The sequence below is a fragment of the Drosophila mojavensis genome, unplaced genomic scaffold (assembly GCF_018153725.1).
Source record: "Drosophila mojavensis isolate 15081-1352.22 unplaced genomic scaffold, ASM1815372v1 contig_16, whole genome shotgun sequence".
NCBI lineage: Eukaryota > Metazoa > Arthropoda > Insecta > Diptera > Drosophilidae > Drosophila > Drosophila mojavensis.
Genome location: NW_025318693.1, coordinates 3,021,442 through 3,034,286, shown reverse-complemented (window position 1 = coordinate 3,034,286; position 12,845 = coordinate 3,021,442). Strand labels below are relative to the sequence as shown.

Genomic DNA, 12,845 nt, shown 5'->3' with positions numbered 1-12,845 from the left:
TTGTTTTTGTTTTTATTAATAATATAATTAATAATTATAATAATTTATATAATTAACATAAACGCAAAATTGGTAAATAATAAAAATAATAATAAAATTGTGTTTTTCTTTTTATTTTGTTTTGTTTTCGTTTGTATTTTTTTGTTGCAATTTTTTACTGTTTTTTTTTTCAGTTTTCTCTTTTTCTGTTTGTGGTGTTTAATGTTTTTAGGCTTTTGTTTATGTTCTTCTTCTCCTCTTTTTTTTTTTTTTGTTTTTTATTTTTTATGTTTTGTTTTTTGCTTTTCTCTATTTGCTGGTTTCTGTATTTATATAAATTACAACGGAAGTGTCGGTGTATTTGTAGTTGGTGTTGGCGTCAACATCGACGCGGATGGAGGATAACGCAACGTGTGCTGCGACGTTGCCTGTTGGATGTAATCCTGACTCGGATTATTCAATACGCTATCCCGTGAGTTTGAATGTGAAGTGGCGCGCAGCAATGTGACTGCCTCGCGTTCTGGACTACATTGTACACCTTCTAGTCATTTTTGGCGCGTTGATTTCTTCTTCTTTCGTTTAAAGAAACAACAACATCTGGAATATAAGGAACCACTAGAAACAGTTACAAAAAAGAACCGAAGAGAGAGATGCGCATTAAAACGACAAAGCAAAAACACCAAAACATTTCATTCGATCGATCCACTCATTGGCAAATCGATCAATCAATCGATCAATCGATCGATTCACCAAGAGCAATCGCATCTGATTCGCAACATACTTTGTTTCATCGACAAGCTCTACTTCCGGCTGCTGGGTGATGGGCGTATTAGAGTGTCCGGCCGTGGGATCGTCCGCATTCAGTTCGCCGTTTGTCGAACTCACAACCTGTAAAAACGACACAAACAGAATGCAGAGCATTGCACAGCATTATTTGCATTAGTTTCGACCGAATCACGTTCACACTCTAACACTAAACATAGAGGGTACATAGTATTGTCTGCATTTATATTAAATATACTTGGTGATAATACATATTGGACGCATCATAAACCCTGCTGTTGCTTATAGCGCTAGTCAAAAATATATGAAAACCATAATCGTTTATTCTCTACCAACGAAACAGAAATCACAATGAACAAAAACAATGTCCCATCAGGAAGTTGATGAGGTTTTGCTAGTATTGTGCAGCTACCGAGTGAATGTGATCAAATTTAGATACTTTTCTCGCGCATGAGCGTTATATGCATGTCTGTCTGATGAGCTGCAAACGAGCTGCCTCTGGAGCGGGGCTTCCCCCCAACATCATTTGCAAAGATGGTGTGTAATATGTTCAGATAATGAAATTTAGCGGTACTACAAGAGTATTACTGAGTATTACTTAATATGCCTCAATGGAACTCTGATGAGGCTATTTCTATATAACAATGATAAATCGAATTTAAATTACAATCAATTCCGAATTAATGTAGAAGATAAATTTAACAAAATTAAATCTTGTAATGTGACAAAAATTCCAAATTTCTACATATTCGATAGTGTTATATGACATTTATCGCGTATTTGTATATAATTCGTATGAGTTTATTTTACAGCTCAGTTCTACAGGGATTGCCTTTCCACATTCAGCACGTTTGCAGCTACGAAAATGTTCTACGGTTGATCCTAACTAAATGTATTTGCACAAGAGACAGAAACGCGCACACACACACACACACACAGGTCGGACGCACATTTAACATCTTAAACTGGAGAACAGGCCACATAAATTGCATTGAAAAAATACCTCGCACTTAGTGTTGACACTAGAACACACATGTAAATAAAACCTTATAGCATATATTTGTTTTGGGGTAGGCAAGTTTATTGGACAAACAGAGTTGTAGCTGGATCTAGTAGGTAGTAGATAGAAGATAGTAGATAGTAGATAGCAGATAGTGGTAGATAGTGGAAGTAGAAGTGGTTTTATTTCTTGGGCCCATCGTCGCCGTCGCTTGTCTCATAATAAGCATCAAATGGGCTATCATCGTCCGAGCTTGAATCTTCGGGCAATCTCTGTAATAAGTTGGGGTTTTGATTTGTCTTCTTCTTCTTGTTTGGCTGTTAAGCAGTTGACTCTGCTTACGAATGGGCATGCCAATGGAACTGATTATGTGCACAGTAAAAAATTTTGGTTGACTTTTATATAAAATTCCAAAACTGTTTTAAAATGCCCTTCCTTCTTCCTCATCTAAGGGAAGAGTATTTTGTTGATTATGAAATTGAATTCAAGCCTATTGAAATTCCAAATTGATAAGAACTTAACCAACATTGTTTACTGTGTAAGAAATTATGATAATCTAATTATTGCCGAATTCTCAAAAACTGTGCAGACTATGGTTTTATATATAGAAAGAGAGATATATATCTATGTGAATAGTACATGCAGTGATTGGATTCTATAGTGAGGAGCATGCAGTATGCGATCAGTGTTGGTTAACGTCATGCGGTGCGAAAAAAATAGTTATTCTTAAGAGAGATCTTCTCAAGAGCTATTGCATTGTTCTCTACATTCATATTATCCATATATTTTTGACATGCAATCGTTTTCGATACTTTTACTTTTCTTTCAACTAGATACCAAGCTATGCACATTCCATTTGATAATCGGCGCAGTATATTTCAAATTTCAAAAAAGTATGTCCGAGAAAAAGAACTAGTGGAAACGGAACGGAACGAGAGAACAAACAAACCGAACGATTGTACTTAGGTAGAATAGAAACACTTGGGATATATTGAATTCAGTACCTTGTTGAGCTAATGTAGAGTAAATCAAGTGAAAACATTAGAATTGAAAAGGCCAAAAATATAACAGTCTGCGAGTAATTCAATTAATAGATATTGTTTGTTGTTGTAATCATCATCATCATCATTGTCATTAACATTATCATTATCATTATCATAAAATAATGTAAGTATATAAATAATCTAAGGATATATATGGATATGTTTAATGGATGCGTATGCTTAATGTTACACATATAAGACAATAGTTCAACGAGCGGGAAACAATAGAGCAGAGAACATTTATGTGCTTAAGATGTAGAACCTAGAAAAGATACCCAATGATATTGAAATGGCATGGGGAGGGTAGCGCTCAAATCTGTTAGATCTCTAGTTGAATCATGAATTTCGATATATTTACAGAAAACAAAACCAAACTGATAACTGAACGATACAGAAAAACGAAATGTGGTAACAAAAGTGTCGCCTGGCTTTCAGCCTCGGCTTCGTCTGCGACTCTGGACTTACCTGCACTGAACCATGCCGATCGGCGGGTGTCAGATTGCCAAGGGTCGCACCCGGCTTGGGCACGTCCGGCCACGCAGCAACACCTCCTTTGGCATTTGTCTGTGGTTGGTATCGACCGGAGTAGAGGAGCAGTGCGGATCGGAACGGAGCGGATCGGATCGGATCGGTTCGGATCGGTTGGAGTTTCGTTTTACAGTGTGTCGGATGGTTTTATGGGTTTTAGGCGAGCGAGCGAGCAATGCATAAATTTGTCAATTATTAAATTTAATTTTATCGTTTTCAAAAGACATAGACAAAGAGAGAGAGAGAGAGAGAGACTAGACGCTAATTGTTTGTGGCTATCAACAAAAGTAAAAACCAAAGCATTTCTCAAGTCGAGTGTGTGCCCATATGAATTAAACTTGTTACAATAATAAATCAAATAATAACCAAGTTGATAACACTTAAGCAAAATCAAATTCCAACGCCTGCAGTTGTATGTGTGTGTGTGAGTGTGTGTAAAGGGTGTGCAGCAGCAGCTAAATATGTATGTAGCAGTTAGAACCGTTCACCAAATTTCGATATTGTTAGTCATTAAACATTTTACAGCAGCAATCAGCTTTCTAAGCTATCTAGCACTACGAGTCATGTATTTCCTTTAACCGAACCTCTTTACAACGCAGTGCCTAGAATTTAGAATTACCTTAGAGGATCGAGCAAATGGAATCGAAAAGCAGCAAATTTGTAGTTAACACAGTTAGGAGCTAATAAATTAAAAATCATCATCTAAATATACATAATTCGAGTATAGCAATTACATTTATCTATCCATTTCTAGCTTACTGAAATGACAATCGTGTTCATGTACAGTTATTATTAAAAAGCTAACCGGTACAAAACATGTACTATATATTTTAGGTCTACTAACTCTAACCTGAAGTATTATACATTCTTCATTTTCATTATCAATTTCATCAAAATCAAAATACGAGACGTCCTAAAGCAAGTCGGGTTCAATAATCAGAAAAAAAGTATTGGATATTTGTTGTTTTTGTTTAGATAGATAAACGAGAAAACGAAAAGCAGAAACCAAGTAAAAGAGCAGTTAGGTAAGAAGAGTTGATTGAAATTACAGAGAAAAATAAAGCGAATATAGAACTATTGAAGTAGTCAGAGTAAATTAATAACATTTTGAACTTAGTAATTAGAAAATTGTTTGCCTTATAACCGGAAGAATTATAGCCAAAAACAAAATGAACAGAAACAAAGAAGTTAAATAACAAAGAAGTTTCTCACGAAAATTGTCAGTGATAGATTAGAATACTTTACCTTAGCCGTAACATTATGACGATCTTTATTTGGTGAAATGATGACTTCATGGCCAGTTTGCAGAGATCCGACGGGCGTTGACTGTGGGCGTGGTTGATTGGTCAATGATATATTATATATGGATGCGGTCGATTTAGTTTTTCGATTCATATTTATATATAGATATATAAATATATTTATTTTAGACACAGATACACGCAGACACATAATTATTTTATTGATATTTATTTATTTTTTTGGTTGATTTGTTTATTTGTGTTCGTTGTTGTTGACAATCATAAGGACAGAATTTCGAAGAAAGAGAGAGAGAGAGAAAGAATAGAGTGCTGTTAGAATGGCTTCAATTACAGTTAGTTCAATTAGGCCTTAACGCTAGTGCTTAACAATAAATAATATGAGCTTGCGACAAGCGTTTACCAACACTGAACAAGCAACAATAATGGCAGTAACTGGCAGTATAACATCGATTCACTGGCAATATCGGCACATAAACAGAACTGATTCGAGTATACCTTATCGGATTTATTCTTGGCCAAATACGATGGCGGCGCATTTTTAATAACCTTCATTTGCTCCAGCTGATCCTTGGTCTTAGAAATGATAGTACATAAACACGTTCAAACACACACAGAAATAAATGCTCTTTATCGAATTTAGTTGCAAATAACATAAGAAAAGCTCGCAAGCAATAAATGAAACAATTTAAAATGTTTGGTTAATTTAGTTTTTTTTTTTTTTTTGGGATTTTTTTTTTTACGGCTTGAAGTTAGGTTTGGTCTCTCTTTAATTTAATTTTGTAATTGGCGCTTTATAAAAATATATTTTCATAAACGGAATGAAAGAAATAAACATCGCGCTGCAACAAGAATCGAAATTGAATTGAATTGAACAATCTGGGCCCATCACCATATTCAATCATATAATCAATCATTTGCTGTTTTTATATCGCATCGTATTTAGGCATCTTTGGCTGTTTTGCATGCTATCCGAAATATTATTATTGATTACTGATTTTTCAACTCTATACTCTCTACCGCTGAGGTGGGGGGTGGTGGGCTTCAACATGCGTTGCCCATTTTAAAATGAGCATTTTAGAGTTACATGAGGGAGGCGCATTACTCAAGAGTTAGATACTGGATATATTCTTGCTTAGGTCTCCTATAAATTAGATGAGTTTAGAATTCGGCTCGCAGATGAATTTTGTTAAATGGCAAATGTGAATTATCAATTTCAAATATGCACATATTTTCAATATGGATCTTGCGGTGATTATCATTGTTAATCGGTAATAAATTTCAACTTGCTACCCACCATGGTTTTCCCTGTCCAGTCAAATTCGCCCTCGTCGGTATAGCCCTTACGTTCGAATAAGTCTTGAAACAGTCTTCGCAGAAAATCATAGTCGGGTGTTTCGAAAAAATCTAACCGCCGCACATAACGCAAGTATGTTGCAAACTCTTCAGGGTGGCCGTCACAAAGTACCTGCATAATATAGAATTGTATTTAGTATATATTAAAATGATAATTTGGTAATGTAAATTTGCTGCTTCTGAATTCTGAACTAAGGGGTAAGTCATCTCAGATTTTTGTATATAATATATGGATATCTTAAATATCACTTCAACAATTAAATATCTACAATACTCTGTCTAGATATTCTGGACATTTGCGTATGTTCAAGAAACTTAATATATATATCCTAATAGTTTCTACTATCTCCCTGCTTTTAGCAACATTTATATATTTGATTTGATTTATGATTTACTGGATGAATGAATTCACTAGAATCCTGTTTACATTAATTGTAAAGAATTTTCTTCTTCTCAGATAACTGTTACTCTATGGATTCATATCTTTAAAGTTGTTTTGTACTATTTTAGATCTGCTGAATCGGTCAGTGGCTCATAAACAGAATTCAGAAGCTGAAATTCAATAGTCCTCTCGCTCACCTCTATAGGTGTTGCACGTTTTGTATCACCGATTTTTTGATATCTCTCTTTGAGTGTATCAGCCTTAAGGCCTTGCCAGGGCAGTGATCCTCTTAAGAAGTACATAAACATATGACCCAGAGCCTCCAGATCGTCGCGCCTCGACTGCTCGCGCCCCATATGCGTGTTGATCGACATATAGCGAGCGGTGCCCGTCAGGGATTTATGCTCCCGATATGGTATATGTCTGTTTGTATCTAAATCAATATATTCTTTGGCCAAACCGAAATCTATTGAAAATAATTAAAAGCAATAGATTAAAACTTGGATTTCACTGGGTTCATATAATATCACTTACCAATTATGTGTATAATTTTTTCACGTTTTGTTGATGTTCTGCCAATGAGAAAATTCTCTGGTTTTACATCTCTATAAATTAAGTGCCGACTATGAACATATTCGATCCGGTGGAGCTGTGTTTGTGTTTAGTTGAGTAATTGGTGAAAGAAAACAAAAGTCAATTAGTATATGCTCGGATATAGGTGGAGCTCTAAAACGTTCAGTCTGCCAAGGAGCAAATTGTGACAAGTGCATTTAGAATTTATTGTTTTTTCTTTTTTGACTCATTGACAGACTGAGGAAATGTGTAAATGAACATTGAATTATATTTAATGTCAATCTGATTTGTAGTGTCTCAACTAGCTGAAGTTTTGTTGTTGTTGGTTTTATTTTTGATGGCAACAGTTTTTGATAACTTGAATTGATAAGATTTCGTTTTTATTTTTTTAAATATCTTGAAATTAAAAAATTAATGTGAACGCGCTTCAAATGCAAAATAAAAAATATATATATTTCTATGTCAGCTACATAATAAATGCACATGCAATTACTTATTATTATTTTGATTTATTTTTAATATTATGAACTGATTGGTTTTGTTTTGTATTGTTTTTGATTTTATTTATTTTTTGTTTTTTTTATTACAATGAACGTTGGCAGTTAACAACTAAATTGTAAATATTGAAGAATATGCTAGGTAAGAAGCGGCATTAAAATGTATATGGCATTAGAATGCATTGTGATTAATGCTAAACTGAAACGTTAAGAACTTAAGAACTACTTGCGAAAAAAGCCTTAACCAGTTATTGTCTACAAATGAGGTAAAAAGATAAGATCAGGTGGGAAGACGAATAAGATTCAAATCAATAATAAAAAAGCATCCTTTTCTTGTTGTTGCTGTTGTTGTTGTTGTTAGTTAGCAAAATCAAATTAAAGTACAAATAAATGTCGCAGTTAAATTAAAATTGATTAACTTAATAAAAATTCACCCAAGCAGGCCCTACAAACACTCTCTCACGCACACAGACACAGCCACAGACACACTCACACATACACGCAATCAACAAAAGTCGGATCGGGTTTTCGGGTAATATATATAAATATAGTTATATATTTAAATGTGTGTGAAGTTCTGCGCTTGCGTGGCCAGTGTTGGTTAATTGTTGGCTTAGCTGCTACCAGTGTTGTGTACGTGAACGAATATGTGAAATGTACTGAGAAATGCGCGTGCTCGAATAAAAAAAAAATTACGTTTTGCTATCTTTTGGTTTTTGCTGTTTTTTTTTTTATTTATTTTTTTTTTTTTTTTTTTTTTTTTTTTTTTTTTTTGAGTTGTGGTATTGGTTGTACTTACTAATTGTATAGCTATCAGTAGTACGCTCTTCAAAGTGAAACGTCTGCCGCAAATATCGAACAAATCTTCGAGTGATGGACCAAGCAATTCCATAACAAGAGCATTGTACTTGCCGCATGGGCCGAAGTAATATACTTCTGGTACACCCTCTGCTACAGGCCAACAAAAATTTCGGAAATTTTCAAAGTGTAGGTGGGAGGGTGTGTAGAATAAAATGCGATTTTTTAAAATTACATTTTTTTGTGGTTTTTGTTTTTTAGTTTTCAGTGTTGGGCAGCGCACAGAAGTATCGCAGTAGTTTTTGGGGAAGCACGTTGATTGATCATTTGTTGTTGTTGTTGTTTTATGCAGAAAATCGACAGATATAAGAATATAGAGAAAGGGAGAGAGAGAGAGAGAAAAAGGAGAGTGAGGACAAAAAAATTATTTTAAATATATATTTTTTTATTTCCAGCTTTTTTTTGAGAGAGGGAGCACCGGGAAGAACATGAGAAGTCAAAGAGATAGATAGAAAAAGTGAAAGGGAGAACGAGCGAGCGAACGACAGTGAGATTTATGACTCTTTAAGGTTAGTTTAGCGCGTCTACGTTTTATTACCACCTTTTATAAATTACTGCTTCATCACTTTGGGAATTTTTGATTACTTAAAATTTATTTATTTTGTTCTTTTTTTTACGAAAATCTGTGCTAAAAACAACAAGAACAACAAAAATAGAGATTCTCGAAGCATATAACGAGGAAGCCTATGAAACGACCCTGTCAATAATTTTTAAAATTGCTGCTGCATTATTCTGGGTAGCAACTCCAGACTACGTTTATAACAGTTATAACAGTTATATAGTTACGTGGTTATCACAGTGCCTGCATTCAACTTATAGCTATAGTAACTGCATTTATAGGCCACATTTTAAGCTTAACTTAGGTGTAGAGAGTTGAGTGTATAACAGTTATAACAGTGTAGGCTCTGGGCTCTAGCCCATTATATATTGGGTGTTTTTTGTTTCTGTTGGATTACCACTTTAGCAAAATATATGTATATTTTTTATTTTTATTTGATCTTGGAGCTGTGTTAGTAAATTGGTTAAAATAAGTATAATCATATAGAGGCACATACAAAAAGTTTGTCATTAATTGAAATCAAGAGAGAAAAACAAATGGGAAAATCGTTAACTTAGGCAACTAACGAGGAACTGTGGTTAATAGTTGGAACTGTTTTCGCAATACTTGTTTTTTTTTTTTTTTTAAGAAAGAAAGTTGTTCTTTATTATTTATATAGGAACATTGTAAGTAGTTTTACCTATTAACGTTTCTTAGTTTACATGCTTTATAATTTAATTGGTGATTTTACTTGATTTGAATTTGGATTTTAAATGAGCTACAACCCAAGAAATAAGGAACAAAAAAAAAAAAAAAAACGTAAAAATTCTGTATTATTTGTAAACTACGACGACAGAGGCATATTCAGTTCGTTCAGTTCCACTACATAAACTAAAATGTTGACACTAACGTTCATTGTGTTCTTTTGCAGTAGAATTTGAAATAATAATTAAAACGAGTTGCTAACATGAAACATTTAGCCGTTGAGACACTTGCTTAAAAATGTTGTTTTGTTTAATCGAAATTAAATACAGTGTAGAACAGTTTCAGTGAAATAGGCGACGGACTTCACACTCGCAGCGTATCTCTCTCAGTCAATTAGACTGTTATACGCACTGTACTACATCGAACAAAATTATTCGGGCCATGTGAAAATGCGAAAATGTGAAATCCGCGCTAATTCGCTCAAACATTAACGAAATGTATAAATTGTTCGCATTCCATTTTGAATAAACTTACAAGTTGTTTCGCTATCATCAATACAGTCTTAAGTGAAAATTTACGGGAGCAAATATTGAAGAGATCTTCTAATGATAATCCCAATAACTCTAAAACCATGGCATTATAACGGCCACCGCAAGTGCCCAAGTGATAAATGCGTGGTATGCCTTCTGGGGCGTTTTCGGCTGAAGGAGCATCGGATTGGTTTTTTTTTTTATTTTACAGGGTATGTGCCATGCCATCACAATGTTTTTTGTAAAAGAAATCAGCCGATTGTTTTGGTGTTGGTTGTTTGGTTGGTTATCGCACGATGATTATATTTTTGACACGGGATTTTTTCAATATCGTAACCGTGACCGTGATCGTAATCGTGATCGGGATCGAGATCAGTTTCAAATTTCATATTTCACAGCGTGAGTTCATTGGTGGATGGTGTTTTTGATGGTTGAATGAAGGAACATAGCAATTTACATACATATATATATATATATATGTGTGTGTATATTTACGTATATATACATATGTAAGAACAACGAAAAAAGAACGGGCGAAAAAATAACGTAAGAATTTTTTAATAAAGTTGAGTTGAGAAATCAGCATATAGTAAGTTGGTGGGTATAAAATCAGAAGAGTATAATGGCTGTACAGCTTAGCTGTGTCCAAAATATACAATAAAATTCATTGTTTATATATTATTTTCACAATAATTTTTTTTTTTTTTTTTGTTTGTAATTTATTTCACGCACCGACCTCCGAAATATGCTTGAGAAAATCTATTCATGTAGTCTTATGTGTATTCTAATATCACTTCAAATTCAAAGTGTTATGCATAGAATCGAAATTACGAGTTACTTTGACTAACGAAGGTGGTAACGGTGCAAAACATAGTATTATTGGAGTGGTAGTTGGAGTAAGTAGGATTGGGTTAGCAATTTGTCAGTAAATCGACAAACGGGCATGGAAAAATATATGTTTTGTAAATGATTTTTTTTTTTTGTCTTATGGTTTATTTTGTTAGTCAATTTTACGGGACGGAGTAGAGGTTGGCATATTATGTGTATTCAATAAATATAATAAAAACATTTTAACATACCATGTGATCCTAATAGCTTATAAAACCTATACTCTAAGTGTAGTTGTGGAGCCTTCGACTTCATAGGCTCCATTTTTATTGCTACATGTTCATTGTTGTAAAGATTTTTTCCTGCAAAAGAAAGAGATGCGATTATTAAAAATTTGTTCAATAAAAGTGATTAAATGTTCTTTAAAACTGTGTCAAAAACCCGTTACATGCCTCCCTCACTCACACACACACAGACTCGCGCACAAAGGCAGACACACACACACGCATAACATCATGCTCAAGAGCGCAACTGCAACTGGGCGGAACAAACATTCATGCAGATGACGCTCACCGTACCTGTAACATTATCAGCGCCACGCCCACCACCAGAAGCAGCTCCAAAGCAACACATGCGTCGACCTGACCATTAAGAGAATACCATTTGAAATGCGATTGATAAACGATCGAACTAATTCCCAGCCCATGAAATGCGAGTTCCCAACCGATCATATACTCTCACGCTCATTTCCCAAGTTGTGAAATGAATTTTAATGACTCTTCGATTACAGAGTTATAGTATTAAAAGATTTGCTGTTTCAAGGTTTCTATATTTTTATACTATATAAAGAGCGATTCATAAAAATTTTAAACAGTAGACAACAATTTCTTCTAGTTCCTGGTTCTTTTTCGGCGCACAAATTTAAATCACAAATATATTAAATTCATAAATAATGGCAACTAATTGCTTGATTTTGCGGTTTGCGTGGTTTTATTCCGAAATAAAGCGATTTGATTAATTAGCTCGCATACACGTTTATCTTTTGTATTTAGTTAATTGCATAAATCAAAATGAAATATACATATAAAAAGAAAAAGGCCGCTAGGTGCGAAATTATGTCATGAATGATTACGAAGTAAAAGGGGAAGAGCTTATCGCTCACCACAACATTGTCAACATTTATAGTCATCAGGCGAGCTAGCATACTCGCACTCACTCGCACACAGACGACACACTCACTGACTCACTCACTCACACACACCCGCCCATGTGGATACTTGTGTGCGAAAAGCCGCATGACTTTGATTACAACAAAGCAAATTTGTATATGGAGCAGCACCCAACGGTCTGGGGTCTGGTCTGGTCTGGGTCTGCCACGCCCCACGCTTGCTTTCCATGAATTTTTCTGTTTACCAATTTCATTTTGTTTGATTCGTACTTTATGCTATTCATAATAAAAACAAAATAATTTGTATCTGTAAATATCGCGCCGCCTGCATTTGACCGAAACAAATTGCATTTTTGATCAATTCATGCAATATATTTCAGAATTGAATTTTGATTTTTCATGGAAAAGATAAAGCATTTTATGTTCTGTTGAAAATTTAAAAAGTAAAAGTAAATAGAGATTTCTTCAAAACTAAAATTCTAAAAATAATTTAAACCAACAGTTGTAGAATAATTATAAGCACATTCTAACATATATTATTACTATATATATATACCCCTCAATCATTAAAGTTTACCAATTTCTTTAGCAATTATATAGAAACAATAAAGAGTCCACTTTTCGGCTTTATATTCCACTTAACTCACATCAAAAGCGTGCTGTTATTCAAGCGTAGCTAAAGCTCTCCTGACCTAACTTAATATATACACGAGTATAGGCCACATATAATATATTATGCATTATATTTTCTGTGTGTGTGTGAGTGTGTATATACATACAATCTGACACGCACATAAATTAAATCTAGAAGCACAACA

At 34.2% G+C, this 12,845-nt stretch overlaps 1 protein-coding gene across 26 annotated transcripts in view; it reads right to left on the bottom strand.

Annotated features, from left to right (window-relative positions):
• Positions 1-295: 295 nt before the first annotated feature.
• The window catches only part of LOC6573610 (casein kinase I), a 36,218-nt gene continuing 23,668 nt past the window's right edge, over positions 296-12,845 (bottom strand). For 3 of the 26 annotated variants that reach the window (XM_032731831.2, XM_032731885.2, XM_032731883.2), the window contains exons 3-13: positions 11,438-11,500; positions 11,111-11,221; positions 10,036-10,202; positions 6,865-6,979; positions 6,528-6,796; positions 5,890-6,060; positions 5,091-5,168; positions 4,579-4,659; positions 3,271-3,369; positions 761-867; positions 296-594 (exon numbers count right to left, since the gene is read on the bottom strand). In XM_032731831.2, the coding sequence (XP_032587722.1) occupies positions 525-594; positions 761-867; positions 3,271-3,369; positions 4,579-4,659; positions 5,091-5,168; positions 5,890-6,060; positions 6,528-6,796; positions 6,865-6,979; positions 10,036-10,202; positions 11,111-11,221; positions 11,438-11,500 (1,331 nt within the window). In that variant the 3' untranslated portion in view covers positions 296-524. Of the gene's footprint in view, positions 595-760; positions 868-1,765; positions 2,035-3,270; positions 3,370-4,578; positions 4,660-5,090; positions 5,169-5,202; positions 5,737-5,889; positions 6,061-6,527; positions 6,797-6,864; positions 6,980-8,199; positions 8,352-10,035; positions 10,203-11,110; positions 11,222-11,437; positions 11,501-12,845 lie in introns of those variants that run through there. The other 23 variants (XM_032731834.2, XM_032731832.2, XM_032731833.2 and 20 more) reach the window with 23 other exon arrangements.